Raw genomic sequence first — 14,815 nt, forward strand, 5'->3', positions numbered from 1 at the left:
GGGGAAAGGACCAGATGTCAGGTGCAGAAATCGCAAGGGAACACAGGAGAGGAGATACAGGCCTGTGCTGTTTAGACCTGGCTAGAGCACTTGCATTACGTAACAGTCACTTTAACAAGGCTTTTTTGCAGTTCTTTTCTTTCTCCCCCTCCCCCCCAAGAAAGTTGCAAGAAAGCAGCTGAAAAATACAGTTTCTTGAAAGAGAGATTGCCAGAGTCTTACAGGACTGGGGAAAAAGATCTGGAAAAAAGGAAGAAGCTGAATGGCAGCTACAGTAGGCAAGACAGTATTTGGAGGGGAGTACTGATATGGAGTCAGCAAGCATCAAATACCTGGGGGGGGGGTGGAGAGCCTACAAACTGGGGTTGCAAGAAGTTCCATCATCTGGGATGGAAATATGTAGTCTGCTCTGTTGCTTCTGGTAAGATGTCCTGTTGAGTCATCGTTTTTAAATTTAAACTCTCTGAGCACGGTACGAAAATTAAGGCAGAACCAAGTAGTTGTTCCAAGAAAACAATTGCTAGAATGGAATCTGTTTAACTGATTCCCTCTTTTCTAATGTGCTCTGATCATTACCCTGGTCACTGGGGAAAGTAACATGCAAAGCATGGAAAGCTAACTGGTCTGAGGTCACCCACCAAGATTTGAACCAGGGTCTTTGGGGATTTGAACCAGGGTCTCCCAGATCGTAGTCTGACACTCTAACCAATATGCAATGTTGGAATAATGCTTGTGTAGTTACTTATATAGTTCACTCAGCTACCTTGGTAGATCCACATGGGTGTGTTTTGCAGAGGACTTGTTTCTCTGCCCTAAAGAAATTATGGTACATAACAAAGTGGTCTATGTTTGCGACTCATTAAAATTGCCCTGCAAGGTTGCTTAGGTTGAGTAGGATTCTGCCCTGATTAGGGATTAAGATAGAGTTAGACAACATGACCTTCACATTCCTTCTAGGCCCATCATTCTTTGATCATCCTGATAAAAATAGCATGAAAACAGCATGCTAATAGCAGGTAAATGTGAGCAGGCATACTTCAACTAGTAAATCTCAGTAGGCAAAGAATCTGCTGCAAGCATTCTGCCAGGAAGGCAAAGGCGGAGCACTTCGAAAACGGATCAAGCAGGGACTGCAGAGGTGTTTTTGTATTACCTAAATGAGGCGGTGTAGCTGCTGTATAATTAGCTGCTCTTTTTATTGATGGAATTTTAAGCTCTTTAAGTGTAACAGAGTGAAAAAGATAATTTAAAAAGAAGACTTGGAGAAACAGGAAAATTAGATAGGAATAATGAGTTAGACTTAAGTGCATACAGAATTAGCCGAAGATTTGAGCATGTTAAGAGACACAAAGGTGTGCCATGTTTGAATTGAACAAACAAATCAGCAAGGAAATGTTTGGAGTACTTTATGTACCTAGAAGCCTGGATCAGGGGAAGCTCTTTAAACTCTCATTATGTCAAAAGTATGCAGACCTTACCTTTTGGTTTAATGAGTGACTTTTTGGTGATGAGACTCACTGGTACTGAGTACCATCATCTTTTGGGAGGGCTCTCCCAAGTCTAGATCCTCATGCGCCAACCCCCACCACTCAGCCAAAGAAAAAGAGGAGGTCGGTTTGGGTACAGAATTGCTGGGGGTGAGGGGTGGGCAGGAACCTGAGCTGCCATGGCAGCTCCACAGACCTGGGTGCACCATGAGTTGAGCTGCTGTAGGTGGCAGATATGAACCTGGGTGTAACTGTTGCACCTAAGCCAGGTGGGAAGAAGGAGCCCAGTCACTGCCCACCCTGTGAGCTGGGAGGATGGGGAGCCACATGCCTGTCTTCCTTCCTCCTTGATGGAGTGGAGGCAGGCCAGGTGACAGCAGGCCAGATGATGGGGTGAATCTTGCTGGCCCAGGTAGGCAAGGAAGTGCAATTGCCACGTGAGTTGGGTGAGCATGGAGCCTTGCATTGGTGGTGGAGGAATTTGTAGGGGAGGAAGCCAGAAGGGGGGAGTCAGCAGCAAAGTAACAGTTGGCAGTCACCAGCTCTTCCTCCCTTGTGGTGGCATGGAAAAAGAAGGCTGGCTGGGTGAAGAGGCCAGGCAGGGGAAGGCAGGCTGGGCAACGGGGCAAGCAGACCCATCCCCAGGCAGGCAAGGAGCTGCTGCTGACATGCAAACCGAGTGGGTGCGGAGCCCAGCAGAGGCATTGAGAAAAGAAGAGGCAGGGGAAAGTGATGGGAGAAGAACCCAGAAGAGGAGAAGGAGGAAGTAGTGGGCAGTCACCCACTGTCCCACCATTTTTCCCTTGCAGAGTGGAAGAAGTGAGATTTCTTCCAACTGAAGCAAAAGATGAATGTTTGAGTTACACCTTCAAGCTCCTTCTCAAGGTACCTTCTGCAAATAGGGTTTCTAACTTTTCCACCAGCCCCTGCTCCAGTGTCTTTAAGAGCAACTTGATCTGTAGACATTAATGCTGATCTCCACATTGTAAAAAGACTTTGCCTGCTTCCTGGTGATCAGACTCTTATTAGGTCAGGATTTTTCCTCATCAGTTTACAACTCTGTAATTTCCTGTCATTCTCTCTAAGTACTGCTTTGAATTCACAGGCAGCCTTAGGTTAGGAAAGCTTCAGCTTCCCAGTCTCAGACAGGGTTACCAGGCTGCAGTCAGCAACCCCTGGGGGGAAAGGGGGGGGACGAGGCCCGGTGTGCAGGCAATGTAACAGCGTGATGATGTCACTTCCGGTTAAAACTTGAAGTGGCCTCTTTAGATGCTCTAGGATTCATCCCTATGTCATTTCTGTTTTTTTTACTGAAAGTGATGTAAGTGCACAGGTGTGATGACAGTGAATGCGTCTCCTCCCCCTCCCTTTTCTACCACTGGCACCTGAGGCACCAGTGGCCAATGACCCTGTATACGGGGAGGCCTCCCGCTATACCAGTAGGCTTCGAATCACTAGTCTCAGATCACAGTTTACACTTTGTACATAATACTGATCTATTTTACAGAGTTGCTGTACCAGATAATGGCCTGTATCCAGCTACACCTTGAAGAAAAATTAGTATCCTTTTCTTAAGAGGGAGCAGCAGTGATCTCTCTCTTCTACTGCAGTCTGCTGAGCCCTCCAAAATGTTGTTCCTGTAGATTGGTGGACCCTCAAGAACAGTCTAGGGGTGATCCACGGAAGGAGGGGGGAATTGGTGGAATTCATCTCATTCTTATATAGGCGTACTGACACCTTAAAAAAAAAAAAAAAAACAAGCACTGATCCTGATACACCACAATTCAGATTTTGCTGTCAGTCAAACCACTATGTAAGCATTCCCACCATTTCCATAAAGCATAGCATCCCTGATAAGATTCTTTGGTTGGGTTTTGGAGGCTGAACTGGGATCAAAGTGTGATTGCTGTCATGTTATAATTGATTTTACCCTGATTTTTACAAGAATAACATAGATCAGCAATTCCCAACATGGCCATCTGAGTGCCTTAGTGCCAAACAATATGTTTCTTGGGGCCCACTCATTTTCTGAAGTCCCTAAAGAAAAGGGACAATCTGGTATTTCCTTAGAGTTGCCAACTTTACTGGAGAAGAATGTTCTGCTTCTTTAATAGAGCCTTCATGGGATGTTGTTATTAACCAGGTTATATTGACCTTCATGCCAATAAAGGTTCAACTATCCATTGCCACACATTAAGCTTCAAAGGGACAAGACATCCCACCCCCAGTCCAGTCAGCAATCTAACTTTCCTCCACCTCACTGGAGAAGCAAGTGCTTCAGACATCCTTGGTGTACAGGGGGTACCCACCGAGGAGCATAGGAGGATGCTTGACTTGGAACCTCCCAATGTTTTGTGATTGCATCCCCCATCCCCACTGGGGCAGCTATTTTGTGATTGGTTCCACTTCTCATGGCAGCCATTTTGCAATGGTGCCCATTAACCTTTCTGAAAATTCCAAAAGTGACTGTGGGCTCAACAAGTTTAGGGACCCCTGACATAGATGCTAAAACACATATCTGGATCCCTCATCCAAATAAAGTTTATTCTTTTCTTGTGTGATGCCTGCTTGTTTCTTCCCCCTCCTCCCATGCATTCTCTGAAATGCATTATCTCTTCTTTAAATGTGTTTTTACATAGGCTGATATTGTTTAAGCTCTGTAGGAGTGCTTACTTCTAAGTACATAGAGTTTCTGCTATGACCTATAGGGAGAACTGTGTTGTTTCTTTTAATTGTGGAAGTTAGAGGCTGGGTCCTGCTGCTTTAATGAAGGACGAGATCAATCAGATGCCAAGGAGGGCAGGGCTCCTGTACCCTTGATAGCTGTATAATATGGGGAATTTTGACAGGTGCAGCTTGTCATACAGGAGTGAGGAAAGCTGAACCTGTTCAAATGCCTCCTTCTACACGGCAATTAAAGGGGAGGTATTGCTTGTTGCTGCTGAAGCAGTGGGTTGATTTAAGAGGATCGTTCCAAGATGTAGCACAGCTCATTGCCCATTTCAAGACCTAGATGGCGTAGCATATCCCCTGGAGAAGGTGGAAATAGGCTTCAGGAAATTACTCGGCAGGTTGCATTAACTTAGTGGGTCATAGGTTTATAACTTCAGCCCTTTGAAAGAAAAACATTTATGCGCTCAGTTAAGGGTAACATTCTTACTCTGCTTTGTGTTCTGCACTATCTTGGGCTTCTGTCCAAATAATTAGTTTACTCATGCTCAAGGGATTAGGTGCACCCAGTGGGATTTTTTTTATTAAAAAAATGGAACAGTAGATCCCTCCTCCCTCCCTGATGATACTATTATTATAGACTGATTTTGAAACTGAGGGGGCTACCAAAAATATCTGCTATGCAACATAAGAGGTGGCTGTCTAGAAGAGGTGGCTGTCAGATAACTACTTCGATGCAGAGATATTAAATATGCATGATAGATATAAAAATGATTGTTTCCAGATTGTTTTATATTTAACTTGCCCAAATATTTGTTTTTTTTATAACATAGGCCATTATTTGATCATAAAATGGTGTAGAAAAGCAGGGTAATGTAGTCTGCTTGATTTGTTTCTGAATCTTTTTGCTTTGTTTTGTTTAATTGTATGTTGGACATCTTTATTTTTCCTCTTTCCCTCCCCCCCACTTTTGTACCCTTCTGACTATAAAATAAAAGCAAATATAAAAAATAAATAAAAGAGATGGCTGTCTAAGAAACACAAGCCTGGGGAGCCCTTAGGCACTTGAAACTAGTTGCTGTGCAGTTCTTTGGATCCTGGGCCTGGTGCCTGCTCAAAAGAGATCTGTATGTTTTTGTTTTGTTTTGCTTGGGTCAGTTTGCCTTTGTTGTGCTATGAGCCCTAGTGCTTCAAAACAGAGTTTTTAAACAAATAGGACCGTCCTACTGTATAGGGTTGCCAAACTCCAGGTGGTGGCAGAAGATCTCCTGCTATTACAACTGATCTCCAGCCAATAGAGATCAGTTCCCCTAGACAAAATGGCTGCTTTGGCAATTGGACTCTATGGCACTGAAGCCCCTCCCCTCCCCAAAGCCCTCCCTCCTCAGGCTCCGCCCCAAAAACCTCCCGCCAGTGGCAAAGGGGGACCTGGCTACACTACTACTGTAGCTGTCAGTTTGTTGCATCTCAATGGAGTCCTCTTTCAATTTTCTTTTTTCCCCCAGTTCCTTTCGGGTGTAGACGCCTGGTGCAAAATGTGCAGTGAAGGAGGCCTCCCATCAGAAATGCAAGACCTGGAACTGGCCATCCATCATCATCAGTCCCTATATGAGCAGGTCACCCAGGCCTACACTGAGGTGAGTGTTTTCAGAGAGAGACTTTTATAATCATTAATAAGATTACACAGTAACAATTAGTAGAGATGGTTGAATATATGTTCGGACACAGAAGAGCTATTGGCTGAATAATTTGTAGAAAACATTTATCTTTTCATTGCTCTGCTGATGTGACTGCTTTAAGCAGTTTAATTATTGAGTTGTCTGAAATGGTTCTCTAATCAAGGGGGGGTAGGTGTAGAGGCCCAGGATATGATTGGAATATGAGCCCATCTGGGGTGGAGGCCAATGGGTCTCCAGGCAGAGTCAACAGAAAATGCTCTGTCCATTCCAGATGTCAGTTCAAAACACAAGAAGAGGCGAAGCACATTACATTCCCCCCAGGTTGGACCAAGAGACGTGTTCTGGAGTTGTGTGCTTCCAGGGTGCTCACAGGCATGATTCAGACTGGGACCAAGGCACATGTGCTGATTGGGGTTTGGACCTCCCCCCACCCCCAGCATTGTTTTCCTGACCTGAAATGAACATCAAGATATCTTGCTATACTCATATGTTACCCTTCTATGTTTCCATAAATATGTCTGCAATTTGTGGATACCTCCTATGAAAATGTTCTGATCAGAACATGGCAGCCTGCTGTGTCATGGTCCCAATTTGAATAATAAGCAAAATCTCCTCATCGTTTTCTAAATTAAATTCTACAAGAAGAAAATGGTAAATTGTGGTAATTTTTGAATGGTGTCAATGAAAAAGAATACAGTGAAAAATAGTACCTTTGTGGGTATCGGGATTTGGCTTTATCCAGGTAAGCTGTGATTGCAAGTGATGCTTTGATTTAAATCCAGAGGTCCTTTTTGGTTCATTGTTACCTGGTTCAGAGTTATCCTATCACCCAAAGCTAATAGGCTCTCATTCATAAGAATGTGTTTGCTACACTGTGGAGCTGGATCTAATTCAAAATCCTGAAGGACTTACAGTATTGGTCTTCAGAGCAGATGAATATCCTTCATTTTTGTTTTTCTTATTAGTTGTTGCTTTGTGGCTTACCTTGTCTGTTAATTTAAAACACGAGCTAGCCTCCTCAGCCAGAAGCCTATGTGACTTCTTGCTTTGTTTCTTTGTATCTCCCTTCACTTTACCCTTTTTTCTCATCAGTTTTGCTAACTATAGCATGATTGATCTAAATTTAATTTAGGAAGAATTCATTCAATCATTTATGCTTTTCTTAGACTGAAAACAATCCCAACATCCCCACAGAATTTTGAGATGAATGCCAAATTATACAGGCACTGAACATAAAATTAAGCAGTTAGATTTATCCCAAAAGGTTAGGGCAGGCTGTAAATTAAATTGATCCAATCAATTTTAAAAGGCTGCCATCAGAACTACTAATATGAGATGTTATATTTATTAAAATATTATAGGGTATAACTTTGAAGTCAAATCTGAAGAACTGGAGGCACAGTGATGATAGGTCACTCAGCAGATGTAAAGTCCCTTTCTCTTCCCTATATGTATTGTCTCTGGTTTCAGTAAGAACTAAATTTTGTTCAGGGCATGGATCAAGGATCTGGTTTTTGGCTCCCTTTGAATTGCCACCATTTTTTCAGGAGGAAAAACCCTGAAAAAAATACCAAAAGCGTATTTTTCAAGGTGGTGGTTTCCGGTTCAGCTTTACCAAATGCAGAGCTGTTTTCTGTTGCCCCAGATGGTGCAGAGTTGTTTTCTGTTGCCACAACGGGTTGAAATTAAATCAAAGGAGTTTTCAGCTAAACATTAGGAAGAACTTCCTAACAGTTAGAGCAGTTCCTCAGTGGAACAGGCTTCCTGGGGAGGTGGTGGGCTCTCCCCCTTTGCAGGTTTTTAAGCAGAGGCTAGATGGCCATCTGTCAGCAATGCTGATTCTGTGAAATTAGGCAGATCATGAGAGAGAGGGCAGAGAGAGTTGTGTCCGTATTTGGCTCTTGTGACCCTTTCCTACATGCCCAGGGTAATGCCAATCGCCAGTTTAGGGTCAGGAAACAATTTTCTTCCAGGCCAGATTGGCCAGGGATCCTGGAGGGTTTTTTTGGGGTTTTTTTTTTTTTTTGCCATCTTCTGGTCATGGGGCAAAGGTCACTGGGGGTGTGGTGGGGAGGTAGTTGTGAATTTCCTGCATTGTGCATGGGGTTGGACTAGATGACCCTGGAGGTCCCTTCAAACTCTATGTTTCTATGATTCTGTGATCCAACAGATAGCTTAGAATAAGTTATACCTGAACAAATCCTCAAAATTCTTTAGTCCAGCACTCTTTCCAAGATAACATTGACAACATCCGATCTCTGATGCTAGACCAGGCTCTTCTTTAAAACTTGACGTGGATACAATATCACAGTGGTATTGCTCGTTGGGCATGAAGTATGGAGGATAAAGTTACCAAATTATCACCCAGGTGGCTTACTGTTTCCTTAAGTACTCTGCTAGTGGTGTGTGCTTATTCCACCCACATTCTCTGTTCCTGCTTCCTTATTATAATGGTTGAGCATTCAGTAACCCTCGCAGAGTGTATTCATTTTGGGGACAGAGCCAAAGAATTTCTCAAAACATAATATAATAAATGAAACTGACTGAAATTATAAATAGACATTCCCTTAGCCTTGCTTGAATTTCAGCCCTTGTTGGAATTTAGTGAAGGATGATTAACTAAACTGGTCTCCCCTGGTGCAGCTACATAATCTACGTAGCCTCCTGGCAAAATCATGCTGCCTGAAATGAAAAGCACCGAATCGTGCAATATGATGCATTAGAGATCTACAACTGGAATCTTCAGTTTTAATATTTTGGCTTTTAAAACTAATTTTGCATTGCTGTTTCATTCCCTGGCCCATACTTAGCACTGTTTGCTGTATGTATAGTAAAACAATCGTCCAACTTTAACATATTGATGAAGTCTGCATTTATTTTCCACCCTTATTTATCTTGGGTGTATTTTTTTTAGATGTTACTAATTTTGGTTTTCAATGGTGGAAGAAAAGGAACAGAGGAGAATATTGATTATGTTAAGCGGGAATAGGAAGCTGTTATTAGGAAGTCTCTGAAAACCCAGGCCCTGTTTTTTTCTATGTTCATGAAGGCCAGAGAATATGTTCACGAAGGCCAACAACTAAGTTAGGCACTTTTGAAGAAACCATAGAAAGAAGAAATGAGCAGCACAGGCTTTTATACATCTCCATCTATTACTTCTGTATCTTCCTGCTGTGGTTTTTGAACTGGCAGCTGGAGGACATCAGGCTGAGGTTGAATTTCTGCATCATGGCACACCAGATCCAGAACTGAAATGCAGAGGAAGAAACCACGCCAAAAAGGAAGGTGCTTTAGCCAGTGTGTGATGTAATGGTTAGAGCAGGGGTGTCAAACATACGGCCCGGGGGCCTGATTCAGCCCTTTGAGAGCTCTTATCCAGCCTGCAAGCCAGCCGAGGCAGCCACTCCCACCAGTCCAGATCTTGACTGGTGAGCCCGCTGTGAGCTCGCCAACCAAGGCAGCCACACCCTCCCCCTTTTCCCAATCTGGGCTGACGAGTCATGGCCCGGCCCAACCAAGTGACATTTATGTAATCTCCAGTTCAACACCCCTGAGTTAGAGGGGTTGGACTAGGACTGGAGAGGCTTAGGTTCAAATCCCCACTCGACTATGAAGCTCACAGGGTGACCTTGGGCATGACCCATACATGTATACATATACACACTCTCTTTCTGTCTCTCTCACAACCCAACCTATCTCACAGTGTTGTTGTGAAGATAAAACAGAGAAGGGGATAACCAGGCATGCTGCACTGACCATAGGATTGCCAAGTGGGAAATTATTAGAAGATTTGGGGGTGGAGCCTGGGGTTTGGGGAGGATGGGGCCTCAGAGGGATATAATGCCATAGGGTCAACCATCCAAGGCAGCCATTTTACTCCAGGGAAATTTATTTCTGTAGCCTAGAGATCAGTTGTAATTCTGGGATATCTCCAGGCCTCACCTGGAGGCTGGCAATGCTAGCTAAGCATCTTGGAGGGAGGGCAGGATGAAAAGGAACTAGATAGGCAAGAGCGGATATGCAATCTATAGACATCTCCATATCACACTTAGAGAGTGGTTCACTGAGTAACAGTACATTCTAAAGCAGAGTTGTTGGTGGTGGAAAGTGCCTTCAAGTCACAGCTGATTTATGATGACTCCGTAGGGGTTTCAAGGCAACATATATAGGTGGTTTGGCATTGCCCACCTCTGTGTAGGCTGAGAGGGTTCTGAGAGAACTATGACTGGCCCAAGCAGGCTTCATGTGGAGGAGTGGGGAATCAAACCCGGTTCCCCAGATTAGAGTCTGCCGCTCGTAACCTCTACACCATGCTGGCTCCCTCCTAAATCCATTGAAGTCACTGGGCATAGAAGTGTGTAACTCTGTTAGGATTGCACTGTAAGAGACTGCTTTTGCTACTTTTTGTTTCCTATGATCCTATGGATCACCTTCACTTTGCTCCGGTACTATTTTTGCCTTGGCTTATCCCGCCCTCTATTTATTAGAAGCTGGGTTTGACTCCCCATTGAGAAGAGATACGTAGAAATGCACAGGTTCTCCCTTCACACACACCTACCTCTTTTCTTTCAGTGCTTTTCATAATGTACTTGAATCAGTCCTGAATATAATCTTTTCCAATTTATAATATATGCTGCGAAGCTGCTATATGAGTTCATTCTGACCTTGAACACTCCTTGAAAAATGCAAAGCTTCCACATAAAAGAGACCTTGTTAATTCCTACAGAGAGCACCAGAGAGTTGAAATGGCAGCTAGGGCTTATTTTTAAACAATTGGTTTGTTTCAAAACCCATTGACTCTTTGATAGAGACTTTCTGGACCCAGATAAGGTATGCTGTTTTTCTTGGTGTTTTTGTAATATCTGTAACAGTATTATCAGGACAAAATTTCCCTTTAACTAAATAAAAGCCATTAAACCAAATGTGGTTTCTAGTGTTGATCTTAAAAGAGAAGTAGTACATGTCGTATGTGCCAGAGCACTTAGTAAAGTTCTAAATTGCAGGTGTGTTCTTATAAAGAGCTTGGAAAACATTTTTCTGGTATACTTGTCTGCTTCTTAACACATGAATAAAATAAAGGCAGTCCCATTCTTTCACATGTAGTCCTTGCCAACATTACATTTGAGAATCTTGGGCAGCCCGTTGCTGAAGAAGGGCAGTTAGGCAGCTGCGCGGAGTGGCGCTACCTCCACAGAGGCTTCCCAGAGGGAAAAATGAAAAATAAATGCACTTAAAATGAAAAAGGCAAAAAAATGCCCCATAGATTTTAGCAAGGCTACACCAGCTATTTTGCTGGCATAGCCCCACTGCAGCATGGAGGGGCATTCCCGGGATGAAAGGAGTTAGGAATCTGCCTAAAGGCAACCCCTGCCATAGGAATGCCCTGTGAACGCCTTCCAGCGTGCCGGCATGGTCCAGAGGGGCCTGTGTAAGTCGCCCTACACCGGTGTCCATGCCAATTTGCACGGTGTGCAGGGGGTCACACCGGCTCCTGTGGGCATTTGGGGCCCCCTTCAGGATTGCACAGTTTATGAAAGGAAGAAAAGAAAAGCATTTTCCCTCTTGCTTCCTACAATGAGATTAAACTTTCTGAATGACATGTTTGAAATTGGGAATAAAACATCCAGTTACCTTCTGGATTTGTGGTGTCTGCCAAATCTCACAGGGGCACCAAAGAAAAAGTGAAACAGTTTTGAATACATTAATGTATACTGAATCAGGAAAGAAAATTCCAAGACCACGGTTGCCTACTCTTAGTGGCAGCAGTTCTGCAGGTAAAGGTCTTTCACATAATCTCTTACCTTATGCTTCTGACTGGAGATGCCAGGGATTGTGCCTTGGGACTCTCTGCATGCAGAGCAGATGTTCAGCTACTGAGACATGGCCTCTCCCCATTTTCATGATGTATGATTCCCCCCTTGATGCATAAGAAGAAGAGTTGGTTTTTATAGCCTGCTTTTCTTTACCTTTAAGGAGACTCAAAGCGGCTTACAAATGCCTTCCCTTCCCACAACAGACACTTTGTGAGGTAGGTGGGGCTGAGAAAGTTCTGAGAGAACTGTGACTAGCCCAAGCAGGCTTCATGTGTAGGAGTGGGGAAACAAACCCAGTTCACCAGATTAAAGTCCACCGCTCATGTGGAGGAGTGGGGAATCAAACCTGGTTCTCCAGATTACAGTCCGCCGCTCTTAACCACTACACCACTCTGGTGTAGCAAAATTATCTTGGTAATTAAATATTATCTGTGCTTGATAGACTTTTTTTCTGTTTTTCATCTTGAAGGTAAGCCAGGATGGAAAGGCTTTGCTGGATGTCCTGCAGCGTCCCTTGAGCCCTGGGAACTCTGAATCTCTCACTGCCACCGCTAATTATTCCAAGGCTGTTCACCAGGTTTTGGATGTGGTCCATGAAGTCTTGCATCACCAGCGTCGTTTGGAGAGCATCTGGCAGCATAGGAAGGTCCGGTTACATCAGAGGCTTCAGCTTTGTGTTTTCCAGCAAGATGTTCAGCAGGTAATGTCTCTTTTCAGATTTCTGAAATAGAAACTCAGACATACCTTTCTGAGGGAAATAGCTCTAGTGAAAAGAGTGATACCAGGTCAGTTTAAAGGAGAAAACTGGGAAGTTGTGTATATGTCCCTAACTCCTCCAATTTAAGAACTACTATTGGAAGAAACTTAGGTTTATGAAACAAAGCAGTGACAGCCAAGAGAAATCAATCTCAGTACATAATAAAAGTATCAACATTTGTATGTGAACCACCTTAGATACATCTTGAATTGCAAAATATCCCTTATATATACCCATCATAAGTTCCCCATCCCTGTTTTTCTATTACAAACCACATTCGTATTAAGATACGTTGTTAATCTGACCTTTACATTCCCCTCAAAGGAGACAAATAAAACCATTTTAAGTTTTCCTTCAAAGAGCCTCTTGTGTGCCAAATACTTCTGACTGTGATATAAATGATAAAAGAGCATCTATCATAACAGTGCAATCATCTTATGCTGGGGACATTGGTGTGCTTTTATTGTGAAGAATGAAATAGCATAAGCAACAGCTGAAGAGCCCCTTCTCCCAATTTCAGGGCATGTTCAAATAAAATACAAAGGGAGAAAGGTCAAAGCATATTAATGGAGCTGTAAGGCATAGATCATCTAGTAGTGTGACTCCAGTCAGCCTGAATTTTTTTCAAAACTTGCAAGTGGGGCACATATATCCAACCTCTGTTACTGGAGATCAGCATTTGGTAGAAGAAAAAAGAGGGGAATAAAACCCAACCTAGAAAACAGAAGCTGGATAACCATGGTTGGGTAGAATATATTATATTATATTGTATTGTATTGTATTGTATTGTATTGTATTGTATTGTATTGTATTGTATTGTATTGTATTGTATTGTATTACATTACATTACATTACATTACATTATATTATATTATATTATATTATATTATATTAAGAAAATATAATTTATTAGAAGTGCTATGTCAAGATTAAAATTATTTAAAAATGTTAAAATAGCACAATGGCATTTCCTAAGGCTGATATCTATAAACACATGCCAGATGCATTTCAGCCTATTTGGCCTTCATCAGTGGTCAACTGAAACCCATGTAAAACCTGCATACATTTACAGAAATATATACATATACAAACAGTTTAAATCAAACCAGGCATGTATATAGGTTGTATACTATATTACCAATTACGCAAACATCTGGTAAGATTGACTTTAGTTGTAATAACTGGTTTACAAATGTCTCCCATATATGATGAGTACAGTTATCAGCCTAGTAAAGCTCAGGTTTATTGATATGCACAGCTTTAGTAAGCACTGAGACTAAGGAGTTCTGCCAGCCAGTGCCAGCAGGCAGTGGGTGGAGTCTGGTGAGCTGACAGGGGTCTTCTTGGTGGGAGGGAGAAGTTCTTGATCCTTTAGCTCTGAGCTCCCGAACTGTGCGGTTGGGTGTAGAGACTCTGAGAACCGGTGTGTTCATATATTACCTTATCAAGTATTCTTAGAATGGCAATGCCGTAATAAAAATCTGTCCTGTCCTGTTCCTATATTACCTAGTGTGTATAAACCAAACCTGAGTGGTGACAAAGGGAAGATTGTGGTAGAGAGATAACCCTTTCTTCAGTCTCTAAGTGAGAGGTGGCTCCTGAAATAGGGAGACGCCTGATTCAGTGGCTTGGAGGGAAAGATTTGTTTTCCACAGGAGGTAGGCAAATCTAAAGAGTACGAAAGGTTGTGGATAAACCTCCACTCTCTGGTATTCTGTGTGCTAGGGTAAACTGAGTCCACCCTGTGTACATTGAGTATATGAATATATTGAACAACATCTGAGTATTTTACTGAATAACCTGAAGAAACTGTACTGACAACTAAGTACTGTGCCTGTAACCATTTAGGTTTTGAACTGCTCGTAACCAACTACGCTTTGTGCCTCTCTTGAAGAAAAACAATCTAACTACCTCTCCGTAGATAATAAACTTCAATTTATATTAATTATTATAAAATCAGTTTCAGCCTCTAAGCCTCTCAATTTCATCTGGAGGGAGGAAAGGGAAGCTTTCTCCTCACACAAAGTTGACTAGCTGTGGGGTTAAAGAAATACTAAAAACCCTCACAGCTATTGGTAACAGCAGGAACAATTTGTGAGGGTTCAAAAGGGAAGAAGGGCCCTCACAACATCTTAGTGTCTGACTTGGAGGCTACAGAAAGACTTGGCTGCCCCATGCATGCCCACTCCCTGTAGGTAACACACAATGGGAGGACTGCAGAAAAATGTGGGGGCTCCATTGCCAGCGTGAGTGTTAATAAAGTTAAGAGCCAGTGTGGTATAGTGGTTAGAGTGTTGGACTAGGATTTGGGAGACCCAGGCTGGAATCCCCGCTCCACCACGGAAGCTTGGTGGGTGACTTTGGGCCAGTCACTCTCCCAGCCGAACGTTCCTCACAGGGTTATGATGA

General features: G+C 43.0%; 1 protein-coding gene across 5 annotated transcripts in view; it reads left to right on the top strand.

Annotated features, from left to right (window-relative positions):
* The window catches only part of KALRN (kalirin RhoGEF kinase), a 381,465-nt gene that overhangs the window by 79,718 nt on the left and 286,932 nt on the right, over window positions 1-14,815 (top strand). For all 5 annotated transcript variants that reach the window (XM_056861631.1, XM_056861626.1, XM_056861625.1 and 2 more), the window contains exons 6-7: window positions 5,663-5,794; window positions 12,119-12,349. In XM_056861631.1, coding sequence (XP_056717609.1) covers window positions 5,663-5,794; window positions 12,119-12,349 — 363 coding nt within the window. The remainder of the gene's footprint in view (window positions 1-5,662; window positions 5,795-12,118; window positions 12,350-14,815) is intronic.

Source organism: Euleptes europaea, chromosome 15, assembly GCF_029931775.1.
Source record: "Euleptes europaea isolate rEulEur1 chromosome 15, rEulEur1.hap1, whole genome shotgun sequence".
In the NCBI taxonomy this organism is placed as follows: domain Eukaryota; kingdom Metazoa; phylum Chordata; class Lepidosauria; order Squamata; family Sphaerodactylidae; genus Euleptes; species Euleptes europaea.